A 9,408-nucleotide genomic window follows, 5' to 3' on the forward strand; every position below is an offset into this window, starting at 1 on the left:
CATAGAAAGTATGCCCAGGCGTATAGCAGCAGTCATTGAGGCGAAAGGCAACGTCACAAAATATTGACAATTTTTTCTGCATGTACATTTATTTATTTATAAATTTTTATTTTTGTTATTTTATTCTTAAATATTTTTTATATCATTCTTAAATAGTTGTTTTATCATATTAAAGCTTTTACTATGTCAAAAAGTGTGTTTTTATAATTAATTTAAACCAAATACTTTACCAATACCGTGTTTTTGTAACTGTCCCTAATAATTTGGCAACCCACTGTACTTTGAAATGTAATTCAAAATTGCTGTCCGCGAAATTCTTCACATTTCCCGCTTGTAAAATCTTTCAATACTTTAGATGTCTACTTATTACGCAATAAAAAAAGACTAACATAGCTCAACCCAATCTAAAAAATTGTAATTATTCGATCAAAAGTTTATATATCTAGGTGTAGGTTGCAATAAGCATTTTTTGATAATTGTTCGTTTTTGGATAGATGGTTTGTTTCCGTCACAACGATTTGCCGAAGTTGTCACCCAGTAACACAATTTGACATACAAATATTTAAATAAAACATTATTTTTGTGTAAAGGGCCATTGTGGTAAACATTAAATAAAATTTTGTTTTTAGTCCGTAATAAAACGAACCTTTTAATTTGCTTAAACGTCATAATATTATCATGGCAAAATATCAAGCATGTAAGTTAAATGGAATTGTTATATTTTATACTAAATAAAATGTAAAAAATTATATTTAATTTTTATTTTAAAATGACGTTCACAGCTTCACAGCTAGCAACTATATGTAAAAGTTACAGTTTAGCAGTGTTAACTCGTTATTTTTAATAAATTCACACATTTATATATTGTAACAGTTTATTTACACAAATACAGAACAGACGGGGCTTACAAATTACGTTTACGCCTATGCAGTACTTATATAACTATAGATTACATACATAAAATACATTCCTAGATCACAGAGAAATACAACAATTAATCAGGAAACTAATTTGAGACTAATGAAAATCAAGGCACAATGTTACAATAAAAGTGACAAAGTACTGCCTACAAGTGCACTAGGAGCAATTGATTTGGAATGTCTTCCAATCTAGATAAAATTATAATGAACATCTAATTAACATCCTTGACCATCACATACCTATAATGAAGCTTCCTTTTCATGCTCTAAAGCAGTACTAATTTTTAAGCACGCAAATACGCTGCAATTTATCCAGTACCTAATAAGTTATCGACAATCACAGAACGCGCAGCAAACCAAACCGAGCGGCCAATACTTCTATATAGTGTAAACAGCCCTAATACTTCTATATAGGTAATTATGTTACCGCGCCTAAGATTCTATAGCGCTAATCGAACCGCAGCCCCTTAGATAGGGCCTCATGGCCAAAAGAAAATAAGTGTTAGAATTTATCTTTAAAACATAACAATTATGGAAACTTTTAATTCTATAAAGCAACCGAATTCAGTACAGACATCTTATAATATCATTCAATCCTCTGAATAATTTATAGATAGAACTTGACTTAAAACACCTTTCTGGTCGTGTAAATAAAGGACGTGCCAGGAGTGGTAACCGTCATAAGAAGTGGAAAATAAACGAGCTGTACTTACCTACTAGATACATTGTCAATCAATTCATTGAGTACCCAAAACCAAACTTATCTTAAACTTTATCAAACATATACACTCTTTTGCAAAAAAAACGGGCACCTATGCGAAATCTTAGTTTTAAGGACTTTACGTGTATTTCAAAGGGTTTTAATGATTGTAATATGTTTCTAGCATCAAAAGGGTTAGCCAAGCATGCGTGAGAGTGTATTCTAAATTTGAATTTTGTACAATTGCTAAGAAATTGGTTAAACCTTGTTTTGGACTTATTGCTGGCAGAAAGTTCGTCGGTGTTTTGAAAAGTTTTTGAAGTGATTTTCAGAAAACTGATAATGCAGTTTTAATTAATGATTAATGTACCTTTTTGATAGATCAAAACGTTTTTGAAAAACTATGCGTATTTAATAAAAATTTCACCTGCTCTAAATGGGCTATACTGATGATTGATGGCAATGTTAAGAGTTTCGGTATTTTAGTGTAAAGCGTTCTACCGTTTAGATATTGTACCCACGTGTTTTAAAATATCGCTTTTTCATAATTAAACACTATTTAGAGGAATATCAGTACATTGGGCTGCGACAAAACCAATTTAAAGTAAGCAGTGCCGATCACAACTCGCCTCCTTTCGGACTTTGACATTTAAAAAATACCAAATTTTGTGATAAATGTTAAAATTAACCACATGAAAAATGATGAAGAGGGTTTAAGCTATCTAAAAAGTCTAATTATTGCCACGTTGAAGCTCTCGATAACTCCATAGGTATCGGGTTACTAAACGATGATTTAGCTGAAAGGGAGTCAAGAATTCAAAATTATTGGCCAAACGTATGTTTCTTAAGAAATGAGCAGATAGCCAATTATTGTTATGATTTAAGCAGGAAAGTGCTGTAGATGCTAGAAAATCTCGGTGCAGGCAAGTTTATTTAATAAAATGTCAGTGGGATGAAAACACGCTATTTGAACGCTCAGAATCATAGATCTTCGGAGGTCTACGGAGTTTCCCAAGAGACGAGGTTGTTTGAAAATCAGTGATTACGAGACCTTAAGACCTCGTCCTCACAGTCTATGCGCTATTTTCTGTATTTTGTAGAATTTCAAGACTTTTAAAAATGTCAAAGTCTGATAGGAGACGAGTTGTGATCGGCACTGCTTACTTTAAATTGGTTTTGTCGCAGCCCAATGTACTGATACTCCTCTAAATAGTGTTTAATTATGAAAAAGCGATATTTTAAAACACGTGGGTACAATATCTAAACGGTAGAACGCTTTACACTAAAATACCGAAACTCTTAACATTGCCATCAATCATCAGTATAGCCCATTTAAAGCAGGTGAAAATTTTATCAAATACGCATAGTTTTTCAAAAACGTTTTGATCTAACAAAAAGGTACATTAATCGTTAATTAAAACTGCATTATCAGTTTTCTGAAAATCACTTCAAAAACTTTTCAAAACCCCGACGAACTTTCTGCCAGCAATTAGTCCAAAACAAGGTATAACCAATTTCTTAGCAATTATACAAAATTCAAATTTAGAATACACTCTCACGCATGCTTGGCTAACCCTTTTGATGCTAGAAACATACTCCAATCATTAAAACCCTTCGAAATACACGTAAAGTCCTTAAAACTCAGATTTCGCATAGGTGCCCGCTTTTTTTGCAAAAGAGTTTATATTGGTGGCGAAGTACGCGATTCCGTTGGGAGCTTTTAGCGGAATTCTCAAATCTACGATTTAGATTATTCTGTCTGAGAAATTAAGCCACGAAGTTGTTAGTTTCAACAACACTAGTATCAATGTAAAGAACCAATGCTGCCAAGAATAGTGTGCAATTATAAAAATTGAAACCCTTAATTAACCTACTGTTAGGGAACTCAACAATAATATCAAACTGGTCAATTATTGATCGGGTACTATTTAGCACCAATGCTCCATAGGTGAAAATAGGAATTATATTTACAAAGAAGCAAAGCTGGTTTTTTTTATTCCTACGATTATAACACAACTACGATAAGTTTACTGGGCATTTATTGATTTTTTCAAAACATTTTTTGATAGTGTCACAATCGGAGCAACGAGACATTGTGTGATAATGTGTCTTGAGTAGTATTTGCACTGCAGATTGGAGTCCTTCTCAAATTGTCGCCATCTTTAGCGGAGACTATTTATAACCATTTGACTAGTTTGCAGCTATCATACTATATGCAAGCAGTTCATCAAAGTAACATTTCAAAGTATTTCTAAATCACAGTGCCGAATTTGTGGAAACTTTTTCTGAAAATAAAATACAAAAATATGTTAAAAAAGTCCTTAAAAATACGTAGATACCTACGTATCATATTAAGTACTGAATAAGATTTTCTTACCCGTAGTTTTAATTCTATTCTGTCGATCTCTCCGCCTAGCATGTCCACAATATTTTCACCATGTTTCAGTAAGAAAGCTTCAACATCATCAATGGTTACTACTTTTTTCATGTCCTGAAATATAATAGTTTATTTATAAAATATGCTGTAGTAAGGTTAGGATGTCAAATGATAAATAGGTAGCAATGCGTAGTAATAACAACATTAATTATTCATAAGGAATAAATGAATTATTTAACTATCTAGGGAGCACACAATTACTGTATGTATCAAGATGTAACCCTCACCTCTATTAATGTATTCAAGTCGTGTTTCCCCAAGTAGGACCTCGTAAGAGCTCTGCCATCGAAATCAACTTCAGCCTGGAATGAAGATTCAAATAAAATCTGCCTTAGATTTAATAAAACTCATAGAAATGCATTTACCTTATATCTTATTAGATTACTGCCTATATCTATGCCCTTGACGTCATGAATAGCTCTTATCATAAAATCTCTTTCCAAAACACTGTTTATTTGGTCCAACTGCTCTTGGGGTATTGATCTGTTGAAATCAAAATATATATGAAGTAAAGACTAAAATAACACACTAATTATTCAACTGTATAGTTATCGGCACGGATAATGAGCTCTCGGCGAAAGAGTGGGAATCGCTTTGCGCACTGTACACTTAAGGTAATAAATCACTTCTGCGCAGGTGAAGGTCATGGCTCAATATCCTTGCCGATCATTATACTGTCGTGTAAATATTTACCTGCCCACCAGAGCCCCTACATTTGTTAGAATAATAAAAGATGCAACTCCGCCCAGTAAGGTCCCTACTAAAATACAACCAACAGCGTCATAGAGGGGGTTACCGGTGTACTGGGACAATGCCATGCACCCAGCGGCGAGAACCACGCCAGCCACGGCGGCAGTGTCTTCCAACAGTACCACGTTTACCGATGGATCCGAGCTACGCATTACTGAAATATGCATTATTTTATGTAGCTCTTTGTCTCTTAAATTAAACTTGCTTTACATGATAAACAAAAGCCTTACTGTATTCATATAATGACGTGTTCGCTTCCCTAGCGCCCTTTCGAATGGCATTTAATGCTACCATTAAGGTAGCCCCTTCTGATACAACCGCGCCTCCAAGAACGAAATAAGCCTGAAATCAAATTACTGTAAGTAAATTAAGAATTAGAAATATTAAAAAAATTATAAAATAATATACTGACCCAGTAAAAATCATGGAGTGGTTGGGGGTCAATTATGCCAGAAACTCCATGATAAAAAGATAAGCCACATCCTACACAAAATATCCCAACACCGGATATGAGAGATGAGACATATCTCATGTTTGTGTAGCCATATGGATGAGCAGGGTCTGCCATCTGGAAACAACAACCAATTACATACAATAAGAATAACACAGAATAAGAATATGAAACCAAATTGGATGTAAATATTTTTTTTTTTAATCATACCTGGACTGATTTGTGTATACCATATGCCAGAATCAGCTGATTCACAGTATCCGCAAGAGAATGGATACATTCAGAGAATAAGCTGTGAGACCCAGTATAGAACCATGCACAGAGCTTAAACAGAAAGTTACAGCAGTTTCTGAAAACAAACACAAAAGATCATTACAAAGCCTTTACATTCAGTGTTCATGATATTATTTTTTTAACTTACATTCCCACGGCTGTCAGTACAACCCTCCCAGATCTAGTCTTTAATCCTAACTCTTCTATTCCATGTTTCAAACGTTTGTGGCTCATTTCTCTCCTATAATTTCTTAGTCGCCTTTTCACCGTGAACACATCTGTAAAGTAATCCTTTTACAGATACGCTATTTATCAATAAATATGATATCTCTATATCTTAGTAATGGTTGAACAAAATGTTTAATTGGCTACTTAAACTTGTACTAAAATAATTTGTATAATATTGATGTGCCTTCAGACTAGCATGCTATAACTGCTATTCAAAATGTGTAACTGATTTGTCTTTCTAGCATGTATGTCAACCATTTGTGGTAAAATATGCTGGTCTGAAAACATTATAAAACAAAAAATTGTCTATACAAAATGTTGATTATTAAACAGAGATATTTTAAGTATCATTACCTTGTTCATATCTTCTTCTGTCTAGTTCTCTTCTCAATAACTCTTTTTCAAGAGCTTCTTTCGAACCCCATACCTAATGATGGAATACACAAATATGGTATTTTAGGTTGGACATAATGATGTACAGTATTTTTGGATTTAATAAGAAAAAAATATATTTATAAATAATTAAGTAAATATATAATTAAGTTGGGCAAAAATATATTAAACTGTAAGAGTATACAAAAAGAGATACCTCAAAAGCTTTAGCTTCAACATCCTTGCGATAATAGACTGTTATTGGTGGTTCCGATTCATATGGTGACCTCCTTAGAACTTTTGGCAATGACTCCAAGTCACTCTGCTTCAGCAAATATTCTGTCATAGCTCTCATTGGTGTTATGAAGTTTCTCTCCGTGTATGACGCAGAGAAGTCAATAAGTAGCCGTTTTCTTACTGGAAGTAATATATCATTTATAATATGTAGAAACTTCTAACTACTATTATTAATAAAGGATTCCATATTAAATATGTAAAAAGCAATCAGATGATTTTTAATCATACACTATCTATGCAATTGTTATGTAATCTGTTAATTTTATTTACTTTGATATGGATTGTTTGAAACTAAAGTGAAATTATTAATTTATATATTGCTAACTTATGGTAAACTCAATCATATTCATGTGCTGCATAACTTCAAAGGAGTGGAATTTATAAACTGAGCCTTTTTTTTATTTAACACAAATTCATTTACATAGAGGTATAGTCAAAACACTAGTTCATACCTGGTTTCGGTTGTGCTACATCTGCTGGCTTATCTGGGGGCTTACTCTTCTCAATAGTAACTTTAGTCACAATTTTGTTTGCATCAGTTTCTGTCTTGACTATGATGTCTCCAGTGACACTTTGTTTTATTACTTGATTGGCCTTTTCGGTAGCTGCTGGTGACTTTTCAGATTGAAGCGCATTTTTGGATTTTGGTTTATCCAACAGGTATGATGAAGTATGCACACATCTCCAGCGGTCCTTGCCATCGTGGAATATGCCTTGTCGCCATACTCTGGGAGCCCCAGAGCATAATGAATATAAGTATTTTATTTCAATAGAATGTCTACTTAGATTTCTATAGAAACACTTAGCGGCCACCGAAGGCAACATGATAGTTTGATACCAAACGTCCAACCTTGAAGGTAATATGTCACATGAATATTTTAGAAAATCGAGTAGAACTCCTAATATTTTATGTTATTTATACATTTTGCTTATTGTGTACATAAAGTTGTGGCCTAACTGCTAAAATTAACGTTAAACATATTATATTTTGAATAAATAATCAAGAAAATGTACTAAGCTGATGACATCAGACGACATGACATGACAGGACAGCAGAACTGACAGACTGTGTCAATGACATATCTTTGCACCTGTCCACAGACTTTTATAAACACACATGCAGATTAAAATAAGCAGCTGTTATTTACACTGTGGATATATTACCGAACAAACACAGGTCTTCGTTCCCTCGTTCATCGTATGGTTACTAATTAATTATAATAAGAACTTTGAACATATTGACATCTTCACTTGTTCCATGGGCCAGTTCAAGTGTCTTATTCATAAACCACTCGTTAACATGTTAACATAGTTTGTTCCCCGTATTTAATTATTTAATAATACCTACATAATTATTTTCTGTACTTGTAACGTAACCAGCTTAATTTTCTATGTTTCATAACAGAGATAGAGTTCACCTTGAGAAAGAACATAGGATAGATAGTTTTAATGGTTTCCGGCTGCTGTTAGGGCTGCCTAGATACTGCAGTGCATCGGGCATGTTCGCTGAAGCACGGGTGGATGATTTCTATGCGCTCATGAGGAAGAAGGCTGCCTCGTTGCTAAGCAGATCTAGGTCCAGCGCTAACAGCATCCTACAAGTCTTGGCCGACAAGCATGACGCTCCGGTGCTTAGGCATTGGATCGAGTTGCTTGTTAGGCAGACACTTAACTCTTAGGTATTACTAACCCTTAGTCGATAAGTTATAGTTGATAAGATACTAACAATTGGGCCATTGTAGTCATCAAAAATAAACGCATTATTTTTTCATTTATTTATTTTCTAACATATAATTTACATTTTTAAATATTAAATATAAAAATAAAAAACATTTAAAAATATAAAAAATAGGTTGCCACCGATATCGGGCACAGGGTCCAAGGTACCGGTGGTTAGGGTCCCAGAGACAGAAACCTCCTCACAATACGTGCCGTATCAAGGAGTACTGCCTTCTGAATCAGTCCCTTGATCCAGCCGCCCAACGAGAGCCTCCTGAGGTGTTCGTCGAGGCTCTTGGCTATTAAACCATTGGCCGTAACGACAATCGGCACAACAACAGCCGTGTCGACACTCCACATGGCGACAACCTCGTGCGCTAAGTCGAATTACTTTATTTGTTTCTCTTTCTCAGCTTTCACAAGGTTCTCGTCATGCGGAACGGCGACATCGACTATCATCGCGCGGCGCGCTAATCGATCTATCACCACAATATCAGGCTTATTGGCTACAATAGTCCTGTCAGTGATGATAGATCGATCCCAGTACAACGTGATATGGTCCTTTTCGAGAACTGGGTCGGGCGCATACCTGTAGTACGGTACCTCAAGGTCTACAAGGTTGTATTGCAGAGCAAGCTGCTGGTGGATAATCTTGGCCACTTGGTTATGTCTGTGCAAATATTCACCATTAGCCAAACGAGAACAACCAGATATAATATGTCTGATAGACTCACCCGGATGGTGACAAACAAATTTAATTAAAAACGCATTATTATTATTATCCCGGACTTTTGAAAAATTGTCTTGGAAACGCGATATAACCGAACTCTACGCGGGCGGAAGCCAGTGAGTAATATAACGCCATAAATAGTACCTACAAAAACAACAAAAAATAACATTTCGTTTCCGCTATCGCAACGCGTGTTCCCTCTCTCCTCATATAACGCCCATCTAGATCGACTGGATGTCGGTGCGTGCCCTGCGTGCGTATTGTAGTGTGGGGTCGATGGGAACATATAATCATCGGCAAGGGCACTGAGCCCTCCTGACCCTCACCTGCGCCGAAGTGATTTATTGGTTTAGTGCGCAAAGCGATCCCCACTCTTCCACAGAGAGCTCATTATCCGTGCCGATAACTATACCATACATATGTGCCTCTGACTGTGTTGAATGTATGTATAGTACAGAAATGTACAGAATATTACTTGCATACATCGCGTATCGTGGGGTGTCATTGAGTTTCAATGTGTTTCTGGCTTTA

At 35.1% G+C, this 9,408-nt stretch overlaps 1 protein-coding gene across 1 annotated transcript; it reads right to left on the reverse strand.

Moving 5' to 3' along the window:
• Positions 1 to 3,641: 3,641 nt before the first annotated feature.
• LOC110378235 (proton-coupled zinc antiporter SLC30A9, mitochondrial) lies at positions 3,642 to 7,495 on the reverse strand. Its single transcript, XM_021337414.3, has 12 exons — positions 6,881 to 7,495; positions 6,349 to 6,548; positions 6,114 to 6,186; positions 5,680 to 5,809; positions 5,469 to 5,607; positions 5,220 to 5,375; positions 5,038 to 5,149; positions 4,751 to 4,961; positions 4,423 to 4,540; positions 4,285 to 4,359; positions 3,998 to 4,111; positions 3,642 to 3,905 (listed from the first exon to the last, which is right to left on the reverse strand). The coding sequence occupies exons 1-12, from the start codon at positions 7,251 to 7,253 to the stop codon at positions 3,861 to 3,863; spliced, it is 1,746 nt and encodes a 581-aa protein (XP_021193089.3). The 5' UTR covers positions 7,254 to 7,495; the 3' UTR covers positions 3,642 to 3,860.
• Positions 7,496 to 9,408: the final 1,913 nt, after the last annotated feature.

This window comes from Helicoverpa armigera, chromosome 10, assembly GCF_030705265.1.
Source record: "Helicoverpa armigera isolate CAAS_96S chromosome 10, ASM3070526v1, whole genome shotgun sequence".
In the NCBI taxonomy this organism is placed as follows: domain Eukaryota; kingdom Metazoa; phylum Arthropoda; class Insecta; order Lepidoptera; family Noctuidae; genus Helicoverpa; species Helicoverpa armigera.